Source organism: Tiliqua scincoides, chromosome 9 (genome assembly GCF_035046505.1).
Source record: "Tiliqua scincoides isolate rTilSci1 chromosome 9, rTilSci1.hap2, whole genome shotgun sequence".
NCBI classification, from domain to species: Eukaryota; Metazoa; Chordata; class Lepidosauria; order Squamata; family Scincidae; genus Tiliqua; species Tiliqua scincoides.
The window spans coordinates 22473204-22491029 of record NC_089829.1 but is presented as its reverse complement, the minus strand read 5'-3'; the positions used below and the strand labels follow the sequence as shown (position 1 = coordinate 22491029).

The 17826-nt window shown below is 43.4% G+C and overlaps 1 protein-coding gene across 2 annotated transcripts in view; it reads left to right on the top strand.

Moving 5' to 3' along the window:
• NFAT5 (nuclear factor of activated T cells 5) overlaps positions 1-17826 on the top strand; it is a 59047-nt gene that overhangs the window by 12235 nt on the left and 28986 nt on the right. The window contains exons 1-3 of one of the 2 annotated variants that reach the window (XM_066636908.1): positions 10607-10644; positions 14801-14862; positions 15337-15895. In XM_066636908.1, the coding sequence (XP_066493005.1) occupies positions 15366-15895 (530 nt within the window). In that variant the 5' untranslated portion in view covers positions 10607-10644; positions 14801-14862; positions 15337-15365. Of the gene's footprint in view, positions 1-5382; positions 5509-10606; positions 10645-14800; positions 14863-15336; positions 15896-17826 lie in introns of those variants that run through there. The other variant, XM_066636907.1, reaches the window with a different exon arrangement.

Here is a 17826-nt window from a genome sequence, read left to right as displayed (position 1 = left end):
TTGGCTGTCATAATCTTTTAGAAAGTGAATGCGTATGCGGCTTGCATATTCTCTAGCAGAGTTGCCAGTCATCTTGAAGCTTGAAGCCTTGCTAACTGGGCAAGAATGCTGCCGCTTTACGTGACAGAAACAGACATTCCTAAACAATCAGTATTCCTAACTGAAGATCGGCCGCTGAGATGGTTTTGCTTGTTGAAAATAAAACACTGGAAGCTGCCTACCTAGTGTCTATTGCCATACTTTGTGGACTTGAATTCTGTAAGCTGCATGAATTACATTAAGGTGCTCTTGAAATCAGTTGAAACCCAAGCTGCTGATGTGGAGGAGATGTATGGGAGCCTCTTCACAGGATCAGAAAGCAATCTATTACTGCCATTGTATTCAGAGTGGCCTGTGACACAATTTCCTGACAAAATAAGCTACATGGACAAGGCTAGTTCTCTACATGGGCTGTAGCATGGGGCTGATTTGGTGCAAGTTGTTCTAATAACGCAGTATGATAAGTATGAAATTAGAGTATTAGTAATACTCTAATTTCAGCTTAATTTTTCAAGTTCAGATAAGACTTGTCCAATAAATAACCCCCCCCAGCTTTGAAAACTCACCTGTCTGTGCAGTGCTGTACCCTTTCTCATCTGCTACTCTCTGTTCTCCATCCCAGCTGCAACAGTGCTGTCCCATGCTGACAGAAGCACTGGGGCACAACTTTGGCTGCTGTGTAAGACCAAGTTTCTGAAATAGTGCTATGGCTCCCTTTCCAAGCAAGGCTTCTTATTTCTAGCAGTGCCCAAGTGCTCAGTCCTTTATCTTATTTGTACTTGGGTTATTTAAAATATACACCCTTTCCATGGGGTAACCATCTTCATCTGTTACAACAAAGAGCCTTGTGGCACCTTAAGCAGTTGCAGCATAATTAGTGTGCTTAAACAAAAGCATTGGCTTCTGTGGACTTCAGTCCATGTCTTCAGTTACATTATGTTACAATCTAGATAACATCAGACAAGACAACCTCTGGCATGTTGCACCATAATATCTTGCTGCAGTTCTTAGGTGTTTACACCATCTGGAAAGGTCTAGATGTACCATCAGTTGTTCTTGGCAACCTTCAGTCTCGAAAGACTATGGTATCGCGCTCTGAATGGTGGTTCTGGAACAGCGTCTAGTGTGGCTGAAAAGGCCAATTCGGGAGTGACAATCCCTTCCACACTGGGAGCAAGTGCAGTCTGTCCCTGGTCTGTCTCCCTGGCTATGGGCCTTCCTTCTTTGCCTCCTTGCCTCAGACTGTTGGCCAAGTGTCTCTTCAAACTGGGAAAGGCCATGCTGCACAGCCTGCCTCCAAGCAGGCCGCCACTTTCTTGTGAATGAAGAGCAGATTTTTGAACTTCCTTCCTCCAAGCTGGGAGTGTCAGTTGATTCATAGTAGTCTTCTGTTGTGTCCTTTGATAGCTGTTGTCTTTTTAACTGTCTGCAGATCCCATGTTGACTTCAGCGGCTTCATTGTTGCATGGTAGCACTTAAATTGATACCATGCTTGACTCTGGATGCACACGCTTAGATTATAGTTTCTGTGGTTGTTCAGTCAGCCATCTGATTTACGTATCTGTGTTCTGCCTTGCTGGTTCCGAGTTCTCTGTTTTTGATGGCAACAAACAGAGCTGTTGTGCAGAATTGTGCAGTCCAAAAAAGAAAGACGGAATACAGTCATAGCAGATGTGTCTGAGTGGGGATGCGTTGTGACAGTGGAAATTAAAGACCAGCTCATTTTCCTATAGGAAGCAAAGCACACTTTTGTCAAAAATTAAAATTGCACACACGAGCTTATATTTTATCTGGATAACTTTCATGTGCACAAGTTGAATAAAGCAGTGCTTCCCAAACTCCTACAAGAGAATTGGGAGCACTGTAAAAGTGTGCAGGGGAGGGATTATGGCATCAATATGATCCCCAGGATCACGCAGCTGCCAGGGACAGGAGGGGTGTTTTCACTTATTGGCAGCCAGTACCAGAGTCCTGGGGGGCCTGGGGAGCACTCTGTAGGGCTCCCCATGCCTATAGACATGTAAAAAAGAAAAAAATGGGCACTTCCAGTTTTGTGGGAAAACTGGAAGTGTCTGTTGTTGTTTTTTAGTATGTTTGCTGTTACAGGACTTCCCAGGACTCTGGCACTGGCTGCCAGTGAGAGAAAAAAACCCCTCCCATCCCCAGCAACAGCACAATCCTGGGGATTGTGTTACTGCCTTCTCCCCCTCCCTGAACCTTAAAGAAGACATCTTTTGAGGAATCTCAAAAAAGACATAGTGGAAATGGAAAAGATGCAAAAGAGCGCAACTAAAATGATTACTGAGCTGGGGCACCTTCCTTATGAGGAAAGGCTACGGCGTTTGGGCCTCTTCAGCCTAGAAAAGAGGCACCTGAGGATGCCTTTAAAAGGGAATTGGACAGGTTTCTGGAGGAAAAGTCCATTACAGGTTGCAAGCCATGATGCGTATGTGCAACCTCCTGATTTTAGAAATGGGCTATGTCAGAATGCCAGATGCAAGGGAGGGCACCAGGATGAGGTCTCTTGTTATCTGGTGTGCTCCCTGGGGCATTTGGTGGGCTGCTGTGAGATATAGGAAGCTGGACTAGATGGGCCTATGGCCTGATCCAGTGGGGCTGTTCTTACATTCTTATGAAGCAGGGACAAGTGCTTCCCTGGCTGGTGGGTCGCTACCCACCCGTTTTGGAACAACTGGAATAAAGTGAATGAAAATAGCCAGAATGCAGTGCGTCAGAAATAAAGATAACTTAAAAATTGTTTTTGTATATGGGATCAAAATAAAAAGAATTGATAATCTGAATTAGAAAACTATATCTTCTTTAACAGGAAGCTAGTTGTAGACTTGCTTGAATACTAAAGAGTGCATTACCGGAGCTTGGATTTTATGAAGCTGGATAAGTCAAAGAGCAGAGTACAGTTAAGCTTTTGGGAATGAGAGTCTTTGGGTTATTGTAAAGAACCAGATTCCAACAATTTAATGGAGTTGGAAATTCCTGTGAATTTTACACCAATGTTCTGTGAACAGAAACCAGCAAGGAACTTGTGTCCTGTTTGTGGATTTTTTCAGGACATTTTCTGTAATACTTTCCATAGACATTCATCTATGGCTGTTGTAGTGGGGCAACAATGCTAGTGGGCCTAGTTTTGTTCAATGAGAGATCCTTGAATAGCAGACTAGCACCACCCACATGCAAAATATCAGCAGGACTTGCTTGTGTTGTGGTAGTAGTGGTGGTTGTACTGGAGTCCATGGAACTAGATGTGTGGGTTTGGTCAGTGACGTCACTAGGATTCGAGTCACCCGGTGCAGGAGGCCTGCGTGTCACCCCATGTAGTGGGCGAGGCAACGCCCCAGGTGGGCATGGTGATGTAACATTGCCCCGCCCCCACCAGTTTTTGGCTGTACCTTTTGTTATAACACAGATATTTCAACTTGGTTTGTTTCATTGCATTCTGCATGAAATTACACATTGATTGATATATAACATGATGGTCTTATTCCTCCAAATTCTGATTTTAGTGATTTTGAAAACTTGTAGAGTCTCACACATACACCCCCCCCCCCGTGTCAACTTACTAACATCTTATTGCAACAGTTCTCAAACTTTTAGCACTGGGACCTACTTTTTAGAATGACAATGTGTCCAGGACCCATTGGAAGTGATGTCATGGCCAGAAGTGACAACATCAAGCAAATTAAAATAAATAATTAAAATAAAATAAAATAATTACATAAGGGGGAGCCAGTCCTGTTCCGCCAAGTGAATCTACTCTGAAGTAAGTCCCATGGTGGTCAATGGGGCTTACTCTGTAGTCTGCCTGCAATAACAACCCCCCAAAAAGAATCAGTGAGATTTCCAGCCCTCCCCAGTGCCCAGTTTAAAGTTCTTCTATTTTAGGCTCATCAAGATAAAGACCCTCCTTGCTTTGCAAGTGCAAAATAGAAAACTTTCTCCTTACCAGTTCAAGCCACTTTTTTGTCCTTTTTTGGGGGGGGGAAGGGAGGCTGCCTCTGGACATTTGCTACACTCCAGCTCTATTGGATCAGGACCATTCTGGTGTCCTCACATTCCCCTTTGCCTGGCCTGATCACAAGCCAAGGTACGTCTGCCTATTCGTGAGTAAACACGACATGAGGCTGCTGCACTTTCCATAGGGCTCCATAGACTGGCAGCTGGGAGGGGGGACCTCCTTCTTCGTGTTTTTGGGGGCTGGACCATTCTGATGTCCTTGGAGCCTCTCAGCCTGCCTCTCAGCCTGCCTTGACTAAGGCAAGTCTACCTACTTGCGAGTAAACGTGACCACGTGGCTTTGTTTTCGGGCTCAGACTCGCAGCTGGGAGGGGAGAGCTTCTCTGGTGTTTTTAGATGGCTGTATTCATTGGATCTGGACCATTGTGATGTCATTGGATTCCTCTCAGCCTGCCCTTTCCGATGGACTATGGCAAGTACGCCTACACAAGAGTAAATGCGCGATACGACTCACTTTCACTTTCCATAGGGCTCCATGCATTTTTTCCTTCTGGTTTTTAGGCCATAACCTTTGAACGAAATGAGCTATTTCAATTCTGTTTTTTGCATTGCACTCCGCCAGGAATTCCGCATCCAACGGTGTATGGCATGATGCAGTAGCTCCTAACACCATGAAGTTAGCGCATCCTCCCCCAGGGTGCGTCACCCCCCTGGCGCGGCCTGCGCCTCCCACACCCAACTAGCAACACCAGTGGGTTTGGTTTGTATAACCACAATTATTGTGGTGGTAATGTATTGCCAAATGGTGAAGCACTTACTATATTAAAGAGTTGAGAGTCTGGCTTAGCCTTCTCCTGAAGTTTTTGTGGCCCTGTCAAAAGTGCTTTGAGGCCTTTATCCGTAATGCAGGGGAGTACTGATGATGAAATCTATATACCATTTTTAAACAGCAGCAGCTTACAAAATCAGTTACATAGTATAATCAAGAAATGATTTCCTGTCTCCATTGTGCTCACATTCTAAACAAAATACAGAAGAGACACCAGCAGCAGCCACTAGGAGAGATATCTTACTGGGGTGAAGAGGGTTGGTTGCTCTGTCCCTGCTAATTTAAGAGGACACCACTTTGAAAGGTGCCTCTCTGCCCAGTTAGCCAGGTTAGAGTACAGTGTCTGTTATGGGCTTAAAATGTGTTGCCAGCGCTGGTCATTGATCAGCTTGATTCTTCCTGTGTGAGATGGGAGATCTCTGACATTCCTGGTGCGATGTGTACTATGTTAGAATAATAGTATGGAATCTCTGAAACATGGTGCCCTTCCTTGATCCTCACCCTAAATATCTGTGTTCTTATTTTTTTGTCTTACCTTTTAGAATCGGTCTATGATCTTCTCCCGAAGGAGTTGCAATTGCCCCCTTCCAGGGAACTCTCTGTGGCATCTATGAGTCAGACAAGTGGAGGCGAGGCAGGTTCGCCCCCTCCGGGCGTAGTTGCTGCTGGTAAGTACTTTCCTTGGGCTGAATTAAGCCTTGATGCATATCAATGTTGTGACCAACATGAGCAGTGCTGGAAAAGTTTGCAAGGGAAGGATTAGAGGTCAATGACACTTAATTACACATTTTACTTTATGCCCCATTGGGGTTATTTGGCTCCCCAGATGCATTCTTTTTGGATACAACAGTTACAATCTAGAAGCCGGGGAGAGGATGAAACATACTAGAAAACTGATTTGCAAACTAGGAAGAACATGGAATTTGCAGTGGCATTTGGAGTTTGTGGTTTCTGCTGTGCTGTGTGAAGACAAATTCCAGATTTTTTACTCTGCATGGCTTGAAGGTGGTGTTATGACTAAGCCGTAGTTTTTGTTGTTTAGTCCCTTAATTGCTTACATGGGATATGAAGGAGCAATTGATATCAACTAAACTTAGATTTAAATTGAAACAAATTATTAGAAATTCCAAGATGATTGAGAGAGAGAGCTTATGGAACTTCTTAACTTAAGAGGCTTCCTAGCTGAACCTAAATGCTCTTTCACTTTGTCCATTTTAAAGTTTTAATTCTAAAAAGGAGGGTGGCAAACCTGCTTTGGGGGCTTAGTACTAGAGCTCTTGTCAGCACTGGCTATACATCCAAAGTGGCTCCAGGCCAACCTGAGTTTGAGAGTGCTCTCATGATCAGATGTATGTCAGGGGCTTACCTCCTGGGCTGTGACTGACTCTTGCTTGTAGTCTTGTCAAGGAACATCAGATGCTTGTAAAGACAGAGGCATTTCCCATAATGCTGTTGTCTGAGACAAACTGAACAGTGCATGCCAGGTGTCAGAGTGCCTTTCCCCAGATAGTACAGTATAGCGCTGGAAGTGAGCCCCCTAATCTGAAAGCACAGTGCTTAACCTGTTGTGTAGAAACTTTACAGCACTGCTCAATGTTGATATATTGGAAGAGTTTTCCTAAAGAAATCTGTGGATTTAATTGTGCATTATGAAAGATTGAGGTGGCTTCAATTACAAATTATAGTTTGCTTCTGTGCTTCAAAGTTAATCTAGTTAGCACCAACTGCAAGATCTTTTGAAAACTGCAGGTACTTTAAATCCACAGATAGACATTTACTGTTGATTTTTGTACTTTGGGATAATTTTCAAGCATTTGAAGGACTTGATAAGAAGAACTAAGTGTCTGTTACTTCTAGGCTTTAGTTGTCTGACAGTCAATCCACTTCCTTTCAAAAACTGAACGCATGGGGAGAATTCACAGTGAAGAAAACCAAAATAAATTAGCTTATGGTACAAGAGTGTTGATAGTAAGGATCATATTACATGAATCCAAAGGAGTTTTCAATACTACTTTCATAATATCCTGCTATCTTCCTTCTCTTGCATAATACAGCTTCACGATTTCTCTTTAAAAAACAAACATTTAAATGACTCTAAAGAATTATATTGGATTGCTGTAATTTGCATCCTATCAAGCTTCCTCCCCCCCGAAGTAGTGGTGCATATTTCCAATTCTCATGGTAGCCATTTTTCCAAGAAGTGAAATTGAGAAGTAACAAGATCTTTTTTTAAAATGGTTGTTTGTATGGCAGCAGTTGCTGGGTCTAGGCATGGTAAACTCCAGATCCAGGTGTCTGCATGTCAGCTAGTCATACTGCAAAAAGGATGACTTGGAAACCATCTTGATGTCCAGCCTTAAGGACAATGGGGTAAAGAGATGTGGTTCAATGTTGGAACCATTTCTGCGTTGGATGCAGAAGGTTCTAGGTCAGTCCCCAACAGCATCTCCAGGTAGGGCAGAGAAAAATTCTTGTTGGAAAGTTTGGAGAGCTGCTCCCAGCCTGGGTGACAAACAATGGCCGTTGAGACATTCGGCATGAGACGGCATGGTTCGGCATGAGACAGTTTCCTGTGAAGATGCATAATAACGTCTACTAAATAACCTGTAGACATGAGCAGGCCTAGGAAGGGAGTGAGGTGATTCTCCTTGGCTAGCCGTATGGGCTTGACCTGGAGTTTTGAATCCAGATGGCTTGACCTATAAGGTCATCAGTTCCAGGCACTTTAAAAAGATTCTGAGGAGAACTGCATCACGTGTAGGGGTATGAGAAGACCATACTAGGAGCAAGCCATTCAAAATAAGCGGGGGAGCTGATGAAACTCCTAGTGAGTGGGTTGGTCACCTTAGTTTAGAGATCACAGGTGTTGTTGTAGCACTGGATGCGCCATTCTTCTCCTGAAGAGACTGGTGCTTCTTATCTGAGGGGTTGCCATTTCTGAATGGGTTGGGTTGTGTGCCCCTCCCAGCTCCCCTTCTTCCTTTGAGAAAGCAGTTGCTCTTCTCTCTTACTGGTAGACTTCCCAGCTGTCAAATGATTGGCTGGCAGAGCGGGCTCTGGTTGCCTCCCACTTCCAGGATTTCCTTCTGGGTGGTGAGCAGAGCTCAGGTCAGCCTCCACAGTTTAAAAGCCCTTCAGCTTTTAAACTGGTTTTCTGTCTCAGCAGAGCTATAGTACCAGGTCTTCCCAAAAAATGTTCTGCTTGGAATATTCCCCCTGAGTTGTGTTTTTTTGGAGAGGAGCTTGTGAGACTTGCATTGTCTGATAAAGGGGACCCAGGGTTGCGCTTCACTGCTTGTGGTCCTAGCAGGCACTCAAGGAACTCCTTCCAGCTGGGCACATTATCAAGAGGCGGGGGGGGGGGGGGGGGGAGAAGGTGACCTGGACACTTGGAACCGCAGCAGCCTGGCCTTGTATGTCTGAAAAGACACCCTCACTAGTGTCAGTCTCTCATACCTGACCTGCATACATTTCTCCCAAAGTGACAGCATTTGATCATGGTGGGAATCAAAATTTGTTCCTTCAGACAACCCGTTTTAAAGTTGGCTGCAGTTTTCTCTGAGAGTGAAGGAGATGCCCTGTATTTTGGCTGCTTGTGCCACTTCCCCCTCCCACATTTAAGCTCTCTGACGCACTTGTCTGTGCTGGTGCCAGTGACTAGATTAAGAGGTGAGGGCTGGTGAAAAATCTTTTTTTTTTTTTTTCATTTTAAGACTTAACCTCATTTGTTCTCTGCTTCCCTAGCCACAGGGTGACACAGTATCTGGCTGCAAATCAGATTGCCCCCAGTTCTGTCTTTCAGTGCTTTGATCTGAGGTTCTGGGACACATAAACGGGTTACATAAAGATTTGCCGCAGTTAACTTCAGATTTCTGGAGGAACGGGATTGGCTGATTTCAGGTATGAGGGCCTGTAGGAACAGACTGCTAGTTCTGCTATTACCTTTTTGGCTTCCAATTTGCAAACCTGTCTAAACCATCTTAAAACTGAGTTTGGTAATTGGTCTTTCAAGAGCACATTTGATTATTTTAACTTAAAGGGTGTGTTTTGTATTCATCAATCCAAACTTGAGGTGGCTTCCTTGAAAATCTTGTAACCAACTAGCAATTTGGGTAGTCCTTGGCTCACTTCTCTGCCCTCCTGATGAGTTGTGTATAGTGGTGCTGGGTAGGAGAAGAGGTTCCTGCCTCTTGGAGGCCAGATACATGGTGATAGCCCCAGCAGGTGCTTGTGCAAAGGGCCCTGCCTGTGTGGAGGGGATGAGGTGCAAGTGGAGTATGGTCTGAACACTTTACAGCAGTGTCCCAATGACGTGAATTGTGGGAGAAGCAGCACTGCGAAAATGTGACTGGGGAAGGACTGATCTCCAAGCTGTCACACACCTGTATTTCATTAGATAATATAAACCTTCCATGGAAACAGATCTTTCAAATTTGCCATGTAAAAAGGCCATCATTTTCAGAAAGTGGAGAAAAAGCCAGAGGTACATCATTTCTTGGCATGTATAGAGATAAAACTGCAGCAAAAAGCATTGCTTAATTTGCCTTTGTTTATGGCATCTTCTGTAGTGGAGTTTGTTTCATGATTGGTGGGAGCATGTCTAAGAATGGTTGCAAAAGTATTAACTTCTGTCCTTTTAGGGATAAGTAGTTTTTAAGAAATTGATTCTGAAAATTTGTTGGGAAGGGGTTCAAGCCCAGTTTTTGTTAGGTAGTGATTTATCTCCTGAGGGCAGATTGTGCATCCTGTATGTTGTTGTAACATCTGGAATTGTCTGATCCAGATGACACTTTGGGCAGTGTTGGTAGTCTTAGGTTTATGCTGGCGTGCAAGTGTACAGTGTGCCGAATGGCCCCTGTAATAAATGGTGCACCTTTCTTTTGTGTCATCTGAACTCAGTGATGACAAACCTGTGGCTTGCTTGTGTCCTCATTCTTGTCCTGTATAGCAATCTCTCTTCTCTTGTTGCTTGCCATGGTTAAATTTTAAAATAGTTGTTCTTTAAGCTCCTAAAACATGTTTGATACTGTTGGGGCTCTGTTTTGAATTAGTTTCTGAGCTGTTCAGCTGTACTTGCACTGAGAAGTAGTTAGAATTTTGAATAGATATTATCCATCCAGCTGAGATATTATGAACATGGATCTGTCCCTTAGTAGTGTCAGCAAATGGCAAGCTGGTGTGCATGTGTCTCAATTTGGCAGGGACTGGGCCTGAGATGGCAGGCATTTCCCTCATCTGGAAAAATGTTCTGATTGATGAATCAAGGCAGTACAGCACTGTTAACCTGCTTTTGTTGGGAGAGAAGTTGAGAAGGAAAGAAATAGATGTGAGGACCCTAAATTTCAGCTTGCTGGTTGGTTGCACCTGATGGTCATTGTTGAGTGGCAGACCACCTAGTCTGAATTGGTGAACATGAAGTTGCCCAACTAAAGTTCCAGGTAAGAAATAACCACTTGTGCATCTGTAAACATGAGTGTTAATTGATAGGATTCAGTCTGTTCTGACAGACAGGAAATCCATCGATAGGCTGTTAAAAGCTGTTTGTTTGGCATGTTAATGTAAGGGGGAATTAAATGTTTGGGGGTTTAATGTAAGTAACCAACCGACTTTGTAAAGTAAATTGGATTGCTTAATGATATGTGCTGGGATGCTAGTTGTTTTCTCTATTAATACACTTAACTTGCATTCTAGCTCCGCCATTCAGAGACAGGCATCGTGTGGTGGGTTGTGTGACAGTGTCTGTCAATAGTGAAGACAAATAGTGCCAGAGACACTTAACCCATCCAATCTCACCCAGGGTATAGGTCGGTCTTGTTTTCAGACTTCTTCATAAGTCTCTTTCCTTTCGTTTTTGTTTTTGTTCTAAATAGTGGATTGACTGATTGAAGTTATAATAACGTTTTTGACTTGTACATAAATAAGTAAAGCTGAAGAAAAGTACAAAGCCAAAGTTGGCATGTAAGGTGTTGAAGCAGGTTTGCAGCCACTTTGTATGACCTGGTTCATTGTTCTGCCTGTGATAAAGGCAGAGTCTCCTGTATTTCTGTTGTATTCCCAAACTGTCTCTCTTTGTTCACTGGTGCTGCAAAATGAACTCGTGAAAAGATTTGGGCAGTACTGGAGGCTATCTGCCAAGAATAGGAAAGAGCAAGGTTCATAAATGACACTTATTTAGGGACAGGCTTTGGGGATGGAGATCAGTATCCCAGCACCTGCATTGCCAGCTCTTCCTCCATTCTTCATTCTGTTTCCTGAGCAGTGAACCAGGTTCTGAGAAGCAGAGAGGCCTTCCATGGGCTGCCTGTGCATGAAAGCAACTTGTCTGCGGGTGATGGAGACTGGAAAGGCACTCCAGGCTCTTGGTCTCTCAGGTTCTCTACCTGCACTGCAGGATCGGTGCCAGTTCCTTTCTCATCACTGGACCAACACTTTTTTTCCTGTTGGAAAAGCTTTGTGGCCCTGAAGAACCTTGTGTTGAGAGAATGCCTGTCTCTGTCTAAAGATAGCAGATCCCTTAGCAGTGAGCTAAGGAGGGACAAAGAACATGTTAAAAGGACTTCACGGCTTACAGCCTTGTTCTCCCACAGTTGTAGGACACTGTCACTGCATCACCTTTCTGAATAGCCCAATTTCTCAGCTACTGATTCTGCTTCAGAGGCTGTTAACTGCCAGAAAACCTTCTCTGCCAGAAAAATGACATGGACATTTAGGCCTATTGGGGGTCAGAGGAGCAGCAGGTTGTCTAACTTGGCACGGTACTCTGCTGGTGTGCTTTGAGGCCTTCAGTTTCTAACCAGAGACCTGAAACAGTTAATTATTAATCTGGAAAATGTCCATAAAGATACAGGAGCTTACTCTCTGTTCTTAAACTGCATGTTTTATTTCAGCTTGGAATATTGCAGGTATCAGAAAAAGATGTTTTAGCTTCCAGTGTGATCTATTTGGATCTTGAATGAGTTATTATAATATGCCTCAAATGAGCAACTGCTTTGCAGATTTGTTGCCAAACCCTGGAGAATGTCATAGAACATACTTAGCATGTAACTGTAATTCTAACTTGGCTTTAAGATATAACTGATGATCCTTGTTAGCATGTAAACTTGCATTTCACAAAATACAGTAAAAATATCCAACCTTCCCCCAACACTGAGTTTGTGCTTATTGGGGTGTGGGTCTCTCTCTCTCTCTCTCTCTCTCTCTCTCTCTCTCTCTCTCTCTCTCTCTGGTCTTAGAAGTGGAGAAATGCTTTAAAGTGGGAGGATTCTGTGCCTGCTGCCTAGTTTAAGGTTGCTTGGTGGGATGGCAAAGGGTTAAATTCTGGTGGCAATTTTCCTAGATCAAGCCAGCTTCTTCTTCTCTTGGATTTAAATACCTCTTAATGGCTGGTGGCTTGGGAGAAGTAGAGACTGAAATGTCCCTGTGTCAGAAAGGGAAACTGAGACAAAGAGAGAATTTGTGTGTATTTTTAAGTTTGGCCAAGACTGCACTTCAAAAGTCAGAACTTTACCTGCAGACTTCAAGGACAGCAATAGGATGTCACCTCTGGATTATCCTGTTTTTAATTTTTTACAAAGATAATATAACCAGTTCCTCTTGTCTCTTAAACTTGCCTTTCTTTTTAAAGCTTTGAAGGCCTCTATCACCTGGCAAACTGTGACTGTTAAGTAAGCCAAGCAAAGCTTTAATACACTCGGATTTACCTTGGTTGCAATCTTCATGGCTGATTCACAGGGCTGGCAATAGGAAAGTGGGACTCTGATGCTCTCTAAGAGCAGAACCTTCCAGATTTTTCATGAAGTATTCGTTGGAGGGAATTCCCTTTAGAGGAGGTTGTGGTTCATTTATAAAGGATTTTCAGCTCTTTAGCTTTGTGTGAATACAGTATTTTTATTTGAATAAAATGAGCCGGTAATTGACTTTCTTGATGGGAGTTAACTTCATATCAGCTCCCTCCTGCCCCATTGTAGACTGGTGAGTGCCTGCTAAATTCTTTCATTCTCAGTAGGTACTCTTTTGCCAGAGCTAGCACAAAGCTTTATCCACACCTTCCCCTGAAGGGAATGTGTACCAGGATAGTGGGATAGCCCCTAATGCCCAGGCTGAGTGGATTAGTCGTGTTTTGCACCTTGCATCAAAGATAAGGCAACCTGCCTGCTTGTCCATCCTTATGATCATCTTTGTCAAGATGGTCATATTCTGCATGGCAGGCTCCTTTTGGGGGGTTGTGGGGAAGGAGCATTGCCTGCAGGAATGCAAGTTTGCAGCATCCTTCCTGCATGATTGATACTTTCCACAATGCATGTAGTACACCTAATATATGCGAGCTGCATACTTGTATTTCTGGGTGACTGAGTGATTAGGAACGAAATGGAAACTTGTGCTGTTTTAACAAAGCTAGTTATTTAAAAGCCCATGTCTAGTAGCACTCTGTTTTAACTCAAAGTGGCTGCAAATCAGCAACTGTAAATATAGTCACTAAAATGAGCAAATTTTACATCTTTCTAAGGAAAACACTGCATTAATGCATGATAAAAAGGATTTGAAAAATGTTTTTTTTTAATTAAAATGCAGTTCTGAGTGACTAAATCTTCCAATGTCAGCCACTGCATTTGCCAAGGAACAGACTGGAAAATGAAACTGGTATCACTCTATGGCTCCAGATTATTTCAGAGATTGGCTGGGGTGGAATGTGAGGGGGGGGGTGTGACTATGTGGGAACAATGCATGGTACCCAACTGACAAATTTTCATGAAAACTCCATATCCAAAGCTATATATGAAGTTTACTCTGCTTTGATCCTTGACCACATCTCTTAGGATTCTTAAAGCAATACTTTTGCTTAGCCAAGAAGTCAGCATATTTTTAAGACACAGTTTCCCGTTAAATGTGTTTTCACAAAAAAAAACCTTTGGAAATTTTCAACTGCCAGAATATAGAATTGAGCTTTTGTACTCCCAAATCTCTTCTGTGTCAGTTCAGTGACTCATCACCTGAGTCTCTTCTTTGGTCTTTTTAGGGGATATTAGCATCAGAATTTAATAAAGAAAACAGCTCCTAGATGGCTGATTATTCTGGAATAGGTTGAAGTCTTAAAGGCATCTCCTGAGCCACTGTGAGATACAGGAAACTGGACTAGATGGGCCTTTAGCCTGATTCATCAGGGTTCTTCTGATGTTCTTCTCCATCAATGCCACTTTTGGTCCTGGACTTAGTGTGGTGTTCCAGGATAGCTGCAGAGGGTTTCAGTGTGCACTCTCCTTGAGTTAGGGCAGCTTCTCGAACTTCAGGAGGGCTGTTGAAGAATGAAGGCTGAGAAAAAGGTAGTCACTGTGAATCTCAGGACTTAGTGCTGCAGCTGCTTTTGAGAAGCCCTTGCAATCTCCTACAAATGTTTGTCTCTCTGAAATTCCAGCACAGTCTGTGGCAGAGCCCTTTAGAATCCCCCCAGTGCGATCCCTAATTCTGTGGCAGCATGGAGCACTCCCTAGTGCTGTGAGGGTCTCCTTTGACTCTAATTATTCTAAGGCAGTAGTTCCCAAACTGTGAGCCCTAGCTCCCAGGGAAATGGCGGAAACCAGCCAGGGGAGCTGTGGAATTCTCATGAAAATCCCACCCCCCTCTCTATTCAATGTATAGGATTGTAGCCCTAATGGGAAGCTGCAGCCAATGTCCCAGTAGGTCAAGGGAGCCACCAATCATAAAAGTTTGGGAACCACTGTTCTAAGGGATCCCACTAACAGATTCTTAGGGAAGTGGCTGGATTCTATATTTTCCATTTTCTTGTCTTTTAGTGCCTGGCATTGATTTCAAATCTCTGCTGATACAAAAAGCCATAAATAGTTATTGATACCAGTTTCATTTTATTACAGTTAATTTTATATTTCATTTCTCATTTGATATTTGATATCTGGAATAATCAGCAGCTCTTTTCTCATTTATTTTCTCATATTTTTATTCCAGGATTTGCCTCTGAAGCAGGGAGTGTCTGCATTAAAAATGACCTGTAGTTCTCTGCTTCATAGGTTAGAAACTTATTTTAATACTTTGTGGCTAAGCACAGTCCCACCTTTTAAAAAAAAATTGAAAAAATTCCAACATTGACTAATTTGGCTTTACATGTGGCCGGCAAAGCCCAGGTCGTGTCTTGGGGTTTCTATCACTTCAGATAAAATGGCTTGAATTTGAGTCCAGCTGAGGCAATAAAAGTGCCCTTGTTTGCTTGTAGCCTTTTTGTGACTTAAAGGAAATTAAAGATACAAACAAAGAGTCTGATTGCCACACACACAAAAATGGAAGTACCATTTGGATACTTTCCAAAAACTTCTGCATTGCTTAAGCCTTGCTTGAAGAGTTTAAATTCCAAAACAAGCCAAATTCCAAAATATTCATTTGGGGGAAAAAATCAGTTCACCAATCACATTATTTCAAAGGGACTGCTATAGCCAGCACAGTTGGAATCATGTACCCTGTATTTACTTCTGAATTGTACACCGCAGATGCTTCTTCAGCTCCCTCCTCTTCCTCCATGGGCGGTGCTTGCAGCTCCTTTACCACCTCTTCCAGCCCCACCATTTACTCTACCTCAGTCACTGACAGCAAAGCTATGCAAGTGGAGAGCTGCTCCTTAGCCATGGGGGTAAGTACCCGAGGGGTAAGTGACAAGCAGTTAACCGATAACACAGCCCAGCAGCCACAGTCCACGCCGAAGAGGCACACAGTCCTGTACATCTCGCCACCTCCGGAGGATTTGCTGGACAACAGCCGGATGTCTTGCCAGGATGAGGGGTGTGGATTGGAGTCGGAGCAGAGCTGCAGTATGTGGATGGAGGACACCCCCTCCAACTTCAGTAACATGAGCACCAGTTCCTACAATGATAACACTGAGGTGCCGCGTAAATCCCGTAAGCGAAACCCAAAGCAGAGGCCGGGAATCAAACGGCGAGACTGTGAAGAATCGACCATGGATATCTTTGATGCTGACAGTGCCAAAGCACCTCATTATGTCCTTTCTCAGCTCAGCACGGACAGCAAAAGCAACTCGAAAGCAGGAAATGGGTTGGTATCTGCCTTTACATTCTTTCAACATTTGTTTTAAAAAACCAAAGCTAAAAACATGACCTTGACTTTTCTCTAATGTTCAGCTCAGGCTCTCATTCCGAAATTCAGGAGAGCTGATATGTGGAACCAAGTTCAATGGTTTCTTCTTGTGATAAAACACAAGATGCTACATGCTTGTGCTGTTAGGATATGATCTAGGCTGAGTTGAGCAACCATTGAACTACCCAGCCCGGGAATAGCTGTCTAGCACTTCCCTGTGGAACCTAACTAGTGGATAGAAAGCTTTTTCCAATAAAACTTTGTTAAAAACATAATCTCTGGAGTTAAGATCGGCTGCTCCATGGCTACCTCAACAGTACTGTACAAAGCGCTTTGCGAGGAGCTAAGTCTGCACTACGCCTACTCCTGTTTCACAAACTCCATCAGTTAAAGACAGCTGATTTTGATCATGTGATATTAACACTTACTAAAAATGTTAAGTTGTGCTGAACCAAATTTATGTTCTGTGTCACTTCAGTTCTGTATTTGATTTTCCAGAAATAAATCTCTAATTCTGTTTTGCTGTGTGCTTCTCGGTTGTGTGTATGTGCGTGTGTATGTTGTCTGTGGTCATGCCTGGGTGGTGGTTTCTCATCTATTTCACTTCACACTCCTCACTTAAGTGCATCTCAATCTTGAAATAATGGCTTGGATCCTGTGTTCCAGCTTCATGAGCAGTAGACACTTCCACTCATATGGGGTGGGTGTGTTTGTGTGTGCACTTGTGTTATTGATTCCCTCCCTGTCTGCAGCCCCCCATTGCTCCCTAAAGTGGGCTTTGGAGGTCAGGGGCCCCCTAGAGTAGCTTTTTTGTGTCTGTGTGTGCATATGCGCAGGCTGTAGATGCCTGAATGTTCAGCAATATGCCCTTGCCCTAAGGCAAGGTCCTTCCCCCAGGAGGATATTTGGGTCCAAGCCATCCTTCAGTTGTTTACAGTGCCATTTATTCTTATGGCTCATAATCAAAATGGTGGACTGACTTTACATTCTGTACATGTCTGTGGTATATTCTTGTATTTATCCTAGGGTTGATAACTATTAAATGGTGTGATTAGAGAGAACTTCCCGCTTTTAATAAGGAAATGCACCTTCAGTTTGTGTTCCCCATGTTGTTCCAGTTCCATACTTAAAATATCACTTTGCAAATGTAGATAATAAGAAACTCTCCAGAGTGGCTTTCTTGATGCTGCCAAAGAACCTTTTTAGACATGACTGGGTAGCCTTTTCTTCTCAGCATGACCTGCAATCTTCTGTTGCCTCTTTTCCCCAGGCAAAGCTGATAAAGACTCTTACGAGGACAAAATTAGAATTAAAGAAGAATGTTGTCCTGCAGTTCCCCAAAGTGGCAAGTATTGCCAAACTCTTGCTCACAATCAGATAGTGCACAGTCTCTCCTGGCAGATATAAGGAGCCACTCAGTGCATTAGAACAAAATTACTCTGGTATTGGGTAACACTTGGCGGCAAATGACTGTTGGAGTTCATTGTTGAAGGTGGTGTTTTAAATTCCTTTCACCCTGTGACAGGGGCTCAGGGGTTACAGTTTAGCATAGTACTTAACAACAACCAGGTGAAGCGAGTTCCCTGAGGTCTGCCCAGTGAACTTCAGAATGATTCAAAGATTTGAGCCTCTTGTCTAAAACCCAGTAAAATCAACTGGGTGATTGCACATTGGAATCAAGAACCTCTGCTGCAGCTTGCCAATGAATTACTCAGAGCAGAAATCCGGGCTTATGATGAGTGATGTTGGAAGCGCAGCTATCACAGAGGCAAGAGATGCACAGTGGAGTATCCTGCTGTGGCGGCTGGAGGCCTATGTGACACTGGGTTTAAGTGTCAGTGTAACCTAATGGGGCTGATGTTAAGTAGCAGAGTCTTAATGAAGTGTGT